Source organism: Aythya marila (assembly GCF_965140915.1).
Source record: "Aythya marila genome assembly, chromosome: 6".
Lineage (NCBI taxonomy): Eukaryota > Metazoa > Chordata > Aves > Anseriformes > Anatidae > Aythya > Aythya marila.
The window spans coordinates 10,987,748-11,002,370 of record NC_139047.1 but is presented as its reverse complement, the minus strand read 5'-3'; the positions used below and the strand labels follow the sequence as shown (position 1 = coordinate 11,002,370).

General features: G+C 50.5%; 1 protein-coding gene across 1 annotated transcript in view; it reads left to right on the top strand.

The window, feature by feature from the left end:
* NDUFA10 (NADH:ubiquinone oxidoreductase subunit A10) overlaps positions 1-5,220 on the top strand; it is a 38,473-nt gene extending 33,253 nt beyond the window's left edge. Inside the window, exon 10 of the mRNA XM_082763925.1 lies at positions 4,676-5,220. Within this exon, the coding sequence (XP_082620051.1) occupies positions 4,676-4,744 (69 nt within the window). The 3' untranslated portion in view covers positions 4,745-5,220. The remainder of the gene's footprint in view (positions 1-4,675) is intronic.
* Positions 5,221-14,623: the final 9,403 nt, after the last annotated feature.

Below are 14,623 nucleotides of genomic sequence, written 5' to 3'. Positions count from 1 at the left end.
AGTGCTGCTCAAAACATGCTATTTATAGATCTATTTTAGCTGCGAAGCCCAGCCATTAGTAGAAAGCAGCATGAAGAACAGAAGGAAAAAGAATGGTATTTTTTTTTCCCTTTCTCCTGGAATATTGAAAAAGAAGACATACTCTGAGCTGATGGATGTAGACCTTTCCAGGCTGTTAAAGCTCTCCAGAGCTCTACCTGTACATGTCTGGTTTGAAATTATTTTGAGGAGCTATGAAATGCAGCCACAGTGTATAGCAAACAGCTGGCTAAAGCTGTTTGTTGCTACTCTGCAGCATATACCGCTTTATAGGGCTTTCCATCATGTTTATAGTTTTGACAGACACTTCTGTGGCAGAGTTCTTAATTTAACTGATGAGATGATCTTGTTTTCGTTGTCTTACTGATGTTCTTTTAAAGTTGAGCAGTTCCATTCCTCTGAGCCAGCTCCTACCTTTGCTGGGTAAAACTTATTTCATTAGTTTCATTCTTCACGTGGCGGATTTTATAGCGTGCTTCTCGAGTTAATCCTCGCTGCCAGCTCTGAGTTCTGCATGGTGCAACGCAGCAGACCAAGGCTCGATTCTCAGTCTCATCTGCTTCCATGGAGTGGAAAAATCCATTATTCAACAGTGACCCTGCAGGAGCCTGCATTTGCCTCCTGCTGCAGGGAGGCATGGGAGCTGTTGTGGCTGTCTGGAGGGATCTGTGCTGCTGCTCGCTTGACCAGTGCTGCTTGAGCTGTGAGCTCCTGAGGGCAGAGACCCAGTTCTGTGTTGCAAAGCCTGTGTCTAGATTGCTGCAGTGATAGCAGCAAGGCTTTTCTGACTTCTCATGGGAAAGGTGCTTCAGCTTTGTAATAGTCAACTGCTTTCTGTGACACGTGGTGTTGGGCAAACCTGTCGGTGTGCTCCGTAGGTCTGCACAGACCGATGCCAGTAAAGGGTTTGAAGGGATTTATCTGACCCCATATGCTGTTACTCCTGCTTGCCCATGGAAATGTGTTGTTAATAACAATGCATAATAACACACGCTTATTAACATGACCATTAAGTTGTACCTTTTCTTCGACCCTACTCTAGTTTGATCTGAAGGTGAAGAGCATGGAATGGGCCTGTGAATGTGCCAGCCACTTGCAGGTGACATGGTCTTGCTGATTTTCATCCCAGTTCCAACTGGGAAACTTACTCTAAATGCAGAAGTCTCCTGGAAAATGCAAGTCTTGTCCAAGCATTTGCCTGACCTCCCACTGAGACTGCGTCTCAGTTTTTAGTGTCAGCAGTATCCTTCAGCAAGGGGGTTTTCAAGCCATTGGCTTCACTTGGCACGTGTATCTTGTGCTGGAAGAGGCAGTGAATATTCGGTCCCCCTGTGTTCTCCCAGCTACTGACAAGTTAAGTAGAGCTGAGTCCTCTCTCTCTTCTGGGCTGGACAGGTCACCTCTTTGGGCAGCAGCCTCGGTGCAGTCTGCTTGTCAGGAAGACAAAAATCACCCAGCCAAAAGGAGCGGGTTGCTTCTCGCTGGGCGAGGGAGGTGGCTGGGCTCGTGGGACAATCCAGCAAGCTGCAGAGCACGTTTGGATGAGAGATGAGATGTGGGACCTCTCCTCTCTGTTGGCATCAAGCTGTTCGGTCCATTCAACATCACCAACATCATCGCAGTGCTTTTTGTTCGGCTGTGTCAATGCAGGCTCCTCGTGCAGCTGAGCAGGCACTCCTTCTGGCAGAAGGTGGGCCATAAATAAATAAATAAAAGTATTTTTTTACTACAGACAGCTCTGCCGAATGTGAGCTTTGAAGGGCCCTTTCTCAGGAAGTCATTCCTGTTACTCTCACCTGACTCTTAACAGTGTGCAGAATATAAACTCAGATGATTCTGCCTGCTAGGTAAAAACAGGATTTGTTTATGTGCCGTTTCCCGGCTGTTTGGAAAGCTCACCAGCAATATATCCCGAAACTTGATTGCTTTTGCCAAGGCCCACTGTGAACGATGGAGGATGCATAAATACTTAAGAAATCGCTTTGATGTATTGCATGTCTTTAACCAAAGGCACATGGGGAATTTGTTTTGGACAATGAATCTGAAATCTGCTGGGACTGATACTGTGCCCTTTTAAGAGGGTAGAATTCCCCAGAAACGAAACTGTAAACTCCTGTATTTTCCCAGCGAGCTCCTGTTGCTTTAATAATCTTGTTATCTGGGAATCTCTTGAAGTATCAAAGGGCCAATTATGTGCTGCCCAGAGAGGACCAGAGAGAGCTGTTTTCGTGCTAGAATTAATAGATACAGGCTGGTCACAGCAGGTCTGATGTCCTCCCTAGCTCACCACTGCAAATTTGTAGGGCAGGGACAGTAATCATTTATTTCCATCTCACATCTCCTCGTTGCTCAGCAGGAGTAACTCTTAACAGGACAGCATGGTTTCTTCTGATGTTTAGACAAAGCATTAAAGACAAACTTTAAATGAAAAGCCCTGGAAACACTGATCAAGAATGACTTTAATAGCTTGCGACAGGGTGGGGTGGTGGATGTCTCATGAAGGAGGCAGAAGTCTCCTGTTAGCTTGATGCTTTATGGAAAGAAATGTCTTATCTACTGACCTTCAAATACAAAAAGAAAATAATAAAAAAAAATACCCCCTCTTACTTCAAAACATCAGGCTTCTTCCTGGATGAAATAGCTTTTTTTGTGGCATGGTGATAGATTTCGTCCAGACTTGGTCTTGCTTCTCTCCACAGGGGCAGTTCTCTCAAACAAGATACTTTCACAGGCTGTTTTGAAAGGAGAAGTCACTGGGACACATCGAGGTTCTGTGTGAAACCAGAGTTTGAGTGGAGTTGAGCAAATGTTTTTTGCTTAATTATTTGTAAAAATTGCCAGCTGATAGGATATTTTTTTTTTTTTTTTTTAAAGGAAAGGCTTCATTGTAACTTCTTTGCTTGCTCCAGACTTTCTTGCAAAATGTATTTGCCTTTTCACAGTGGTTTGCTCTTTGATTCCAGCGCTGTGTTGATGCTGGAAGTTGTCTCTTTGGCTTTCTCATTCCTAAAGATAGGAAGGGAGGTTCCGGAGCTAGGACCCAAACATTTGTGGCACTTTAGTTCATGGTCAGTACTTTCTAAAGAGGACTGCTTTAACACCTGAGATGTAAATGCTGAAATGCATCACTTTCCTCTCTAGGATCACTCAGTTAAGAGTAATTTGCCAACACAGCTACTTTACGTATCGATCCTGTTGCTGGGAGGCTTTGTATCCTGTGGCTTAGTTATCTAACGGGTACAGAGCCTGCTTTATATTTATTCAGGCAGCAAGTGCACTAAAAAAATTTGTGGTGTTTTTGCAGTGCAAGTTGGTAAGAGACGATTTTGATGACAGCGTTGCTGGCACGCTTGTGCAGCCTTCCATCACGTGCGCGTGCTTTTGCTGACCTGGTGATGCAGCCTGCGCTCTCCCAGCCTGCAGAGAGCACGTACGCTGCCTAAGGAGGGTTGGCTATTTTTGCTGTACTGGCAGGCTCTCTCTTGCAGTCCCACATGCTGCTTCAGTAATCCCTTAAAATGGCTGCTGCTTCAACAGCCTCTCTCCTCGGATCTTTAAAGCTCCTCCAGCTTTCCTGTTCTATGTGATGTCCCTCTGCCAGTGCTCCAGTCCATCCAGCCTTTCCCTCCACAGCACATTTCTTGGTTTGCTGGGCTCAAGCTGTTTCCCGTGTCTCCTGAGACCAGTGAATCCAGCCATTACTCCTGACGTGCTGTCCGACAGAAAGGCTGCCTCGGAGGGTCCCCAGCCTGGGGCAATCTTGTGTATAGCGCTGGGTAACACGCTGTTAAGAGCAGAGCAGCTAAGTGATGTTGTGCAGCCAGCACAGCATCTCCCTGAGCCCTATTTTGGGAGCCACTGGTACAGAAAAGTCCATCAGGTTAACCTGTGAGCTGCTTAGGCAGAGGTCAGCTGCCAGAAACGTGAGGGGTCAGTGCAGAAGAGCTACAGCCTGAAAGGTTAGTGATGCTCAGAGGCTGCAAGTGAAGGTTGTTGCTTAGCTCCCACGGTACCTGTGAAATTTGGGGTAGGGGATCTGAGAAACTTCAGTTTTTCCATCAAGTAGTGGTTTCTGGCTTTGCTTATGAAGACAGGCAGATATTGCTTTCTGCTTTAATGAAGTTAAGTTCAGCTCTTGAAGGCTAAATATGCAATTTCATTTGAATGGTTTAATTTAATGTAGTAATTAACTCAGTATTTCATGCATGAAACTTCATGTATTTAATAATGTGTGCCTATTTTGGCATGAGATTCTTCTGGCTAATTCCATTCCTCTACTGCACACTGATTAGAAGGGTCATCTCTTACTAAAATGGGGATCAGCAGACAGGGGAAGAACTGGATGAATCCAGATGGAGCCATGCTGTTCTGTTGGTGGGATATTGGCCTAGTTTATATGTGTATATATATACCATTAATATCGTGTTTTTGTGGGCCCCCCCCTTACCAGCTGTACAGCTCTATTTTTTTTCTAAAGGCATGAATTTTTCTACAAGTGCTATCTTCATTTTGCAAAGTATTGCAGATGATAGGTTGTGCTTTTGCAGGTAACGTAAGTCACCTTGCTTAAATTTTTAGATTCTCTATAAACAACCAAAAGAAAAATGTTTCTGACTAAACTTTCTGCTTTCTCTAGCTTCCCGGTCGCTATTTTAGTAAAGGCTACAACGCTGATGTTGGTGACAAGTGGATCTGGCTGAAATGAAATCTGCCTCACTTGGGAGCCCTAACAGTGATCAACCACAGAACTTGAATGAAGAAGAAGCTGAGTTCAGTGTGCCTGCTCTGCATTAATTCTGTGTAGGACAAAGAAAATGCTGGGTAAATCATCTTCCAGCCACAGCATGAGAGAATAGACTCCCAGAAGGCAAATCATTTTATCCTGGTTTGTTCTTCCCTGATGAATTTGGGATGCGTTGTCTTTGAATGTTTAATAGTCCGTGTGTAATAGAAAGGTGATCTGGTATTACAGGGGGCAGACTTAAGATCAATGCTGAACTTTTTCTTCATCAAGACTGTGGCATGTTGTTATACAGGCTTATTGTTGTTTTGCTGAATCAAGACGAATTAAACCTGTATCCTCCTGGTTCTCACAAAGTTAATTTGTTGCTCTGTCACGCATGGTGTTTTATTAGTTTCATTAGAAGGGTGCACCTGCTTGAAAAAATAACACTAACGTCGTGTTCTGAAAGCTCCTTACTGGACATCAGCATTAAAACAAGCAAGCATAAAGAGGAGTTTGAGAGAAGGAAATAAGCGTTCTCAGTTTGAACAACAAAATATCTGTTTAAAAGTAAAACAAAATTGAAATTGCCAGCAGTTGTACTCATAACTTCTTCCTTTGGACGGAAACCGTAGATCAAACTGTTTGTTGGGTATAAAAGACAAAAGTAATTATTATTTTTGTAAGTCCCTGAAAATCCAAGTTGGTTCTTTTTAAAGAAATGATTCATTTGGTATTAGTTAGTCACACAAATGAGGCACCTTGGCATTGGTTCAAGCATTGCTGTCCAGATTTAGTCTGCAGTAATTCTGCATTTCCAGCAAGGGGCTAAGTACTTTAGTCATTGAATAAAAGTGCTGCCAGGCATTCCAGTTCTCAGGGCAATGCCTTTGAAATAAGCAACCAAGTCTAGCCCATGCCCCTTCCTCCATCAAAACTAGTGTGAAGAGACTCCTTTAATAAGGGCCTTGGGGGCCCAGTTAGATACTGAAATAAATGAACAGTGGGATAGAAATGTGGCTCTTCTCACTGATCTCTTAGCTCTGCTTCCATGTTCTGTGGCTTTGGTCACAGTGCCAGTTGCAAAAGGGCTGACTGCTGTGCCACCCTGTGCTAATGCAGCTGGTGCATTCACAGAAAGAAGCAAGTATTAGGATGTCAGAGCAGTGGCTATGCCTCGGGCTTGTGTGAAATGCAGCAGACCCCTGGTGTCCTCAGTCCTCCGAGGTTTTCTATTCTTGGGACCTGGTCAGCAGAAGGAGCTGCTCGGCATTGTCCTGCCACCACTGAGTTGTGCGCTTGTTTGCTACCTCCTGAGTCTCCCAAGGGAGCTTGCAAGGGGTTGTGCCTAGGTGCCTTGGCACACTTGGGCAAGTGGATCTGGCTGAAATGAAATCTGCCTCACCTGAGTCTGTGCATTTTCATCTTTTAGAGGCTGGTTAGCAGGACGGTGGACCTATGTGTGCTCCAGCAAGGCCCTGTGCTTCCTTAATCCACACCTCTCCCAGGAAGGCGTAGTGGCCTCGTGCCTGAGGACCTGCCAGCGTGAGCCACCAGTGCCTGCTCCTGTGGAATGAGACCCCGAGCAAGCAGTGTGTTAGCTTCTCCTTACCTTTTCAGAGCACCACCCCACAGCAGTCAGTAACAAGCGTGGAGATGAAAAGAACATCTGCTGGGGCCTTGGGTTCCCTTTGGAGTAGTCCGGCTTTGTTTTTACAGGTGTCCTCCATCCCAGCATTGCTCTGTTTTCCAGGTGTTGTAATTCACTTGGCAGTGTGCACGCAACCCTGTGTCAGATCTCTGAGAGAGGCGTTTTGTGCTGTGTGTGGAGTGCTGGCACAGCTGCCGTGTTTAACCTTGCCGTGGCGGGGCACAGTGTGGTGCAAAGGAGTTTAATTCCAGTGTTGGCTCGTATGGCAAGCAGCGTGTGGCATGACCAAATGCGTGTTGGGCATGGTTTTTAATCCAGGTTTTAACTCTTCTTTAAAAGTAAAACTGTTTATAAACTAAACCTGTGAAGGAAATAACTTTCTCTTCCCTTGCTGTGGGAAGGAGTGTTAGCTGCGTGTTTCTCTTCCCTCCTTCCCACTCCAACACCTCAGGGGAAAAAAAAATCTTTTAGCAAACCAGCTGTAAAGTTTTGGGCTTTTGAAGACTATTCTATGCCAGTTAAATAATTCTATCTCCGGTTCTGTATTAAAATGGAAAAGATAAAATGGCTCAAGTCCTCTTCACACTCCTGCGTAGGTGCATATGCGGTAATGCAGTCTGTGCTGTTATCCTGAGTTCCCATTGCCTCTATCCATGCACAGGGAAGTTTGCCTCTTGCCTGTCACGTCCCATGCTTGATTCTGCCTGCTTTAAGAAGGCAGATTCAGTAGAGATGGTGCTGATTCTTCGTTTATAACCATCTGCTCCTTTCTATGGGCAGAGCTGCTGCTTTTCCTAACGTCCAGGACCATCCTGCAGTCCCACGACTGACTCCCCTTGGGTTCGCCATCCGCTTGCACAAGAGGGGTGGAAAGAAAGAGAGAGAAGAGAGGTGAGAACAGGTCCTGCCACCAAAACAAAGGCTCGACACCCTGCAGCCTTGGACGAGGTGGTGATGCTGCCTCTCAGCCTGGGGAACCGGCGATTTCGTGCCAACACCTGTCCCACTCCAACAGCTTGGCTTACCGCATTTCAGATTTGCTCTCTTAACCACCCCCCTCTGGCTGTTGCTGTGGTTGGCTGCGGAGTGCTGGTGCTTTCCCAACACGTCCATTAATAGCTTCCTTGTCAGCTGGGGACAGACGGAGCTGCCCTGGCTGCGACAAGGTCAGCCTCTGCGCTGAAGGGACCTGCGTGCGCTCCGGACCTCAGCCTGACCTATTGATTCCTCACCTGCCCCTACCCACGGTGTATTCTTCAGCAGTGACATTTGGCCCAGAGCTACAATTAGAGATCCAGTGAGTTCCTCCTCCTTCCCCTTCCTCCTCCAAGGTGTAGCTTTCATGTTTTAATCGCAGTGAGGTTTGGATGTTAACCACGCGGCTTGAGTTCTGTGAAGGGAAGGAGTCGCTGCTGAAATAGAACTGAAGACGCGCGGTGCTGTGCCCCCACCACAGACAGAAACTGAAATGAATCCCTTCTGTTGAAGAGCTTGCTGAGCAAGTGTAATTTAGATGCACAACAAATTCCAGCTGGCTTTGAATGCTGTTTACAAAAGACTGGGCAAAATGAATCATTTGTGCAGAAGTTAATGGAAGCAACTGGAGCAAAGGAGAGGTGGGAGAGCACCCCGTCGCTGGACAGGCTGCTCCCCAGAAACCTGTGTGCTCAGGCCTAGTGCAAGCATTTCTGAAGAGCCTCAAAAAGCCGTCTATGTTAAAGGAGGCCTTGGAGGAAAATGAGGCCTAAAGATTGATAAAAGGGGCTGTCTGTTGACTTGTACATCATCTTGAGTGAGCTTCTTGAGGGTGCGTGGCCCCGGGAGCTCCCAAATCTGAGCCCTTCTGATGCTGTTGCTTCCTGCAGCCCTTCTCAGCTTGTCCACCTGTGAAGCGAGTGGTTTTATTAAACCCTGCCTGAAAGATGGGATCGGGTTTAGCTCTGCAGCCCCAGCTTGTCCCGTGGGGAGCAGGCACCGTGCCTTCCTCCTGCAGTGATGAGCAAACTTTCTCGGGCCGTGGCCACCCAGGAGAGCTCTGTGCTCCAGTTTTGGTGTCATGGGTTAGAGATACCTATCGTGCTGGAGAGAGGAGCTCAGGCGCCGTACTAGAGAGCTTTTCTGAGAAAGGGAAACTATTTCCCCTCGCAGTCATTCGGTGAGACGCACTTAATTTGATCTGACCCTTTTAACCCTGATAAGAGGGCAGCATTCTTCACATAGCTGCTGATCAGATAGCGTCATCGGGGGAGCACTGCAGGCGGCGGGATGGCATGAAACCTGCCAGCTCTGCTTCAGTTCCCAGCTTTAAGTTTTATTTGCCAAATACATATTCACAGCGAGATCAAAACAGAAGTGTTGCCTGCCGGTGCTGTGTAATTCCTCTGCAGCTGCTGGAGCCCAGCCTAGCGGCTTCTATCTGATGGGACCACTCCCGACTGTTTGATTCCTGCTTGCTGGTGTTCTCCACCCTCCCCTACAACAGCTCCAGGTACAAGTGATACCCAGACCTCGAGTGCTTGAGAAAACTTTGTCTCAATTAGCCCGGTGGGTGCCCGGCGTCTTCAAAGATGCCTGGGCTTCCCAACCCGTGGCACCCGCTGCGGTTCCCCCTGGGAGAGGCAGACACCACGCCTCATTCCTCCACCTGCTCGCGGATCCGCATGGCCTGGAGACACGGTCCCAGACAGCGGAGCTGCACGGGGGGAGCTCAATGAGGGCACTGAGCAGAGGTCTGAGGAGGAGCAAGGCGGGTGCACGGCCGGGACGCGTTGCTGGGGCACTGTTCCTGCCAGCTGCGGGCTGAAAGCTGGGGCAGAGCTCAGGTTTTGGTTTCTCAGTGTTCCTTATCTCACCGCTGCAGGCACCCTCCTTTCAGCCCTCGTGCAGCCCTGGCAGAAAGTGGGGTGCCAGCTCTCCGGGGAGCAGGGCCGCGCTGCGTTACGGTGCCAGAATAGCACAGCGATGCCACTCTGCGCTTCAAAAATCAGATACAAGCGGGATTTATTGAGCCACTCGTTTACAGGTTTGCTGTTTTCTGGTTCCTCTTGTTGCTTAGGAGAGGAACCAGTCCAAATGGGGATCACTATTTAGTGGGGAAGTTTATTTCCTTTTTGGGAATCGAATTCTTGCATTTAAAATTCACCACAGAGTTTCTGTTGCAGAAAGGGAATTGGATCTTGCAAAAAAAAAATAAATAATAATGAACAAACAACTGCTAAGATAAAAGCAGGCATGACCCGTCCAGCCCTGGCATGGCTGTGCCCATGTGCTGGGCACTGCCATCACCCATGGGTATCTTGGGAGCCAGGGCTGCTTTTTGTCCTCGCAACTTCTGGTTTCTGAGCCCTGAGCATCTGCAGAAGGAAGGAAGGAGGCACTTGACACCCCCCTTGCTGCTTTTCTCTCTGTTGGATGCGGGTGAAGCTCAGAGTCCGGTTCTCCTCAGTGCCCAAGACATGAGTGTGAAATCAGTCCCGGCTTTGGCTTCCCGCGAGCCCTGGCTGCTGCAGAGGTGGCCCACGTTTCCTCACCCCAGAGCAGCCCCGGTCCCCATTGCAACACTCGGAGCAGTAGCTCTTCCACCCGTCTGTTTTCCTTTTGAGGATTAACGCTGATATGTAGATGTCTTTTTCATCTTCTGTTCAGGAGGAGCTGCCTGCTGCCGGGGTCATTGCTGGGAACCGGGAGAGAAGAGATCCCTGCAGATTATCTACACCTATTAGGGCATTTTTTGGGGTGTTGGCTGAGGCGGTCTGCCTTTCCCGTGGTAGGACAGGGTGGGAGCGAGGTGTACAGCTGGAGCCCACGGTAGCCACATTTTGGGCTTGGGGCCTGTGTGGTGTATGGTAGGACCGTGGCCGAGGTGTGACACAGCTTCCTCTTCGCTCCAGCCCCGATGCGCTCAGGCTGGTGGGTCTGGGGCTGCTCCTGCAAAACCTTCCAGCTCTGCCCGGCTGTTTCCCTGCTCTCCGGGCACATCCATGCCATCCCCTCCTGGCTGTGCCCTTGCACCCACGCCGGGTCCCTGCGGGGTGGCTTCCCCGCGGTGCCTGCGTGCACGCAGTGCTTTGGCAAGGAGGCTCGTGGAGCTGGACAACGCATCCGCTCCCTCCAAGAGCTTAATGTTAAACATGCTCTGCTGGCAGGAGCGTTTACGAGCCATGGAGGCAGCGAGGGGAAAACGACTTTGATACCCAATAAAGCTTTTTCCTGCCTGCTCAGATCTGGGTTGCGATACTGCTGGGTCACAAGGGGTTGCCTCGCGCCGGTGTGCCCTGGCACAGCTCTGAGCACACAATAACCCGCTCACCTCCTCCCCGTCCTCTCTGCTTTGTGCCTCCTGCACTGTTTTATGTGCAGGGGACGTCCTGACCAGGAACGACTAAACAAAGATCTCGGCCGCCGGTGCAGCGCGACTGGGTAAGCGTCTCCACCTCTTGCAAAGCCTCCAGCCTGCCCATGGTGCTGGTTTCCAGCCAGGCGCACGGGGCTTTCCCAGCACACCCCATTAGATGGCAATGCAGCCTGCTCCTCCGTGTGATGCCTGGGGATGGAGGCAGCCAGCACGGGCCTGGGACCGGGGGCTGCAGGCTGCTGAGGCTCTGAGCACGCTTCAGCTGTGCTGATAGCTCGGCTTCTGCTGCCCACGCTGCGAGCAAGGCTGGGATTTCCCATCCGCCTGGCTTTGAGGCGCCCTGTGGTGGCCTTTGGGTCAGCCCTGCCCCTTGTGTGGGCTGCAGGGGTGCAAACGGGGGCCAGACGGCAGCATTAATCCAGGACCACACCGAGCAGTGCCACCTCTGGAAGTGCCCGTGCAGTGGTGGCAAGGGAATTGGCAAACACCGCCGCGTTTCACGGCAGCCTGGCTGAGGGGAGCTAAGTAAAATTAAAGCGTGATAGTTCCTTGCTGTGTAATTAGCTTCAGCTGCTTTCGAGCTGAAGCAAATCACGCTCAAAGACCGGTTTTTGTACCGGGGAGAACTTTGAACTGCGTTAGCAGCCCCTTTGTAGCCTGGGAGGGAGCAGCCCAGCCGGAGCGGGGAGGCTGCTCCTGTCTGCGGCGGGAGCTCCGTGTGTGGTTTCGGGCGAGATAACGCGCCCCAAACCTGCCCTGTTCGGGTGCGCCCGCTGCGGTGCCCGGCCTCACCTGCAAACAAAGACAGAGGTTGTTCCCCCTGACTGTAATTAGCCCTGAAAGGGAGAGCCCCGGGCGTGGGGAAACCACCGCGGCACCCCAGGAGAGCCTGCAGCTCCCCACCGGTGCCTTCTCTGCTCGGATGCGCCCCTGGGTGCCCCCAAGATGTTTGGATGGTGGTCGAGACATGGCACAGACCTGACAGCTCGTGGCCGAGCCGCTGCTGGGTTTGCAGGCAGAAGGTCTGCCTGGGCTGGTGGTGCCAAGCCCTGAGCAGGAGAACCCTCCCCGTGCTGGAGAAGCTGCTCTGGGAGAGCAGGAGGGCTCCAGCGGCTCGTCTGCGGTGCCTCAACTGGGGGCGGCTTAATTGCCTTTGATAAATTCATGAGATCATAAAAACAAATGAAGATGGGAAGCACTTGTGCTAAGCCCTGATTGCCAATGGGATGCAAGACAGATGCGTTTGGACCAGGCAAGAGTGGATGAAGCCCAGCATCCAGGGCTGCTGCAGGGGCCCTGTGCTGGCCAAACCAACACAGTCCGAGCAAATCTCCCGTCCTGCAGCGGCATCAGGCATGACACAGGCCCTGCCTTCGCCGTGTGACACTGGCACCATCCTTCTGACAGCCTCCCGGCTTGGTCCAAGGGGCCCAAATAGCCAAAGTGAGGGGCACGAGCACCCAAAAGCATCCCAGGCATGTGTGCGGGGTGGCTGCAGCCCAGTGGGGTAAGGAAGTGGTCAGGACAGCGCCGTGTCCTCCAGGGGGTTTGCTCGGCCCCATGGGGCTGGTGTCGGTGAGCATCCTGCCGGGGTGCTGCAGAGCCAGGCGTGTAACCTTCAGATCGGCCAAGTGTAGTAAGTTAATGATTAGATTTATCATAAAGCAATCTAATGAGGAGCAATATAGCCAAGCACTTCCCATTCAGTGACGCACATCCAAATCTTAATAGAAACTGACAGCCTGACCCTGTTACCGTGCTCTGGCCAAATAAAATCAGCCTGATAGTTCCCTGGAGAAAGCAGCCACGGCTTTAATATGTCTTCTCAAAACATTTATCTGACCAGCTTTAAAAAGAAGAAACCTGCAGTGACTCGGAGTTGGTTTACATGACCTCCCCTCGCCGCAGCTTTCCCAGCTCGGTGCCACTCGGAAAGCAGCGTCCCCGTCCTGCCCAGGACCCAGGCCCTGCAGCTCTGGCACCCGGTGGAGGTGTGAACATACCATGAATATTAACAGGAATAATTGGAGGTATTTGGGAGTTTCAGGTATACGATTTTCTGCAGGTGACATTTTACTACCCGAGCTCTTGCAGGGCTGTCTCTGATCTAAACCTTCCGCCTTGCTGTCCCTCTGCAGTTTAAAAGGGAAACAGCATGTTTTGTACTCAGTTCCCAGTGCCAGCCTCTGTCCCTCTCGCAGACTCTATTAAAAATCTGAGCATGTCTTAGCATCTCAGAAATCATTGCATCTCGAGCAAAAGCTCGAACCCTTTATATGCGACAGGACTGGGAAAAAGTCTGGTCTTTCAAAGCCCAAGTTTTATCCTGACCACCACCACGTGTTCACACCTTCATGTGTTTCCAGCCCTCTTCCAGCGCTGTTTTTGATATCCACCACCTGATTGTTGTAGACGCAGGAACCGTGGTGGAAGGAGGCACCAAGCTGGAGGTCCCATCTGCAGGCCTGGCACCAGCTGCAGCCCCTCGCAGGGCTGGTGCAGAGGGAAATCTTCTAGGAGTAGCTTCAAGGCTTGAAGGCATCAGTCCTGGCTGCCATCCCTGCCATGGGACTGCCACAGGTTTTTTTCTGACCCGTCCAGGGTAGCATCAGATGGTTCCCGAAGCCTCAGGGGCAGCTGCAAGAAGTCCTGCAGCCCGTGCCCAGGATGCTCCTGGACATTTTCCCCCAAATAGATGTTCTCCCCTTGGGAAGTCTTCTCTGGCGTGGTGATTTACAGGCAGAAGAGGCAGACTGGTTTTTGGTGCTCATGTGCAGTTACTCAGCAGTCCCTCCCCATTTGTACTGAGTGTATTTCATGGGATAAATAACAGAAATACCCAGGGTCAGCCCAGCCGTTGTTTGATCCCCCGAGTCCCTGCCCTTGCCCACATCATGTGACGTTGAGTTCCCCAAGGCGAATTGTGTGAAAAGATGCCTTTTTTTTCCCATCACTTCTGAATTTACTGTCTCTTCATTTTCGCTGAATGCCCTGTTGTTTGCAGAGCGTGAATACAAGCTCTGTGCACGGAACCAGGATGGCCCCAAACGCTGGGCACCAGCGGACCTCAAAGCTGCCTTTTCTTGAACGCGCTGACTTTCAGAGGAGCCCTCCGAGGCAGGGCAATTACCCCGGCTTTGTGCAACAACCTTGATCCAGGAGATGGCCCAAGAGGAAGATGGGGACAGAGGGATGGAGAGACCCACTTGGAGGGGGGAGGGAAGCCAGCCAGCTTGGTCAGAAGAGCTCTGAGACCCTCTTTGTGTCGCAGGACTCACACAGCAGTGACCACGTCTTCGTGTGAGCCCAGGAGCTGTGCAAGCAGCCTGGGGAACCGGGCAAAGCAGGGGCTGGAGGTGGCTGTGCAGATGCTCAGAAAATTGTCCCCGTGTGGCACTATATGTCTCCCTTCGTGGTTTTGGAGTCACGGCAGGCATCGCATCTTCCTCGTGCTGCAAAGCGAGCTGAATGCAACCTGTTCCTCTGTACCTCGTGCTGATCCCACGAGGACCTGCCAAAATCCACCCACCCCACGTGCCGGGAGCGGCTGTCCCCATGCACTGCCAGCTGCGAGCAGGCAGCCTAAAGAGCAGAACCTGCTTTGATGGCCACCAGGCTGAGAGGTGTTTCGCAGCCCCCTGTAAACAAACACTGCTGATTTGTTTCTTAATTGCTTGTCCATGGGAGCTGTGAGGCTTCATCTCTGTGGGGTGGGAGCTGGGAGCTTTGCTCTGTTTGATTGCGTGCTCTGCTGCCCCAGCTTCAAAGATCTCTTTGCTTTTCCCTCCCTTTCATGTCCCATCCCTTGAAGTCTCTCTCCTGCATGAAGGCGCAAACCCAGGATGGCTGAAGGGAC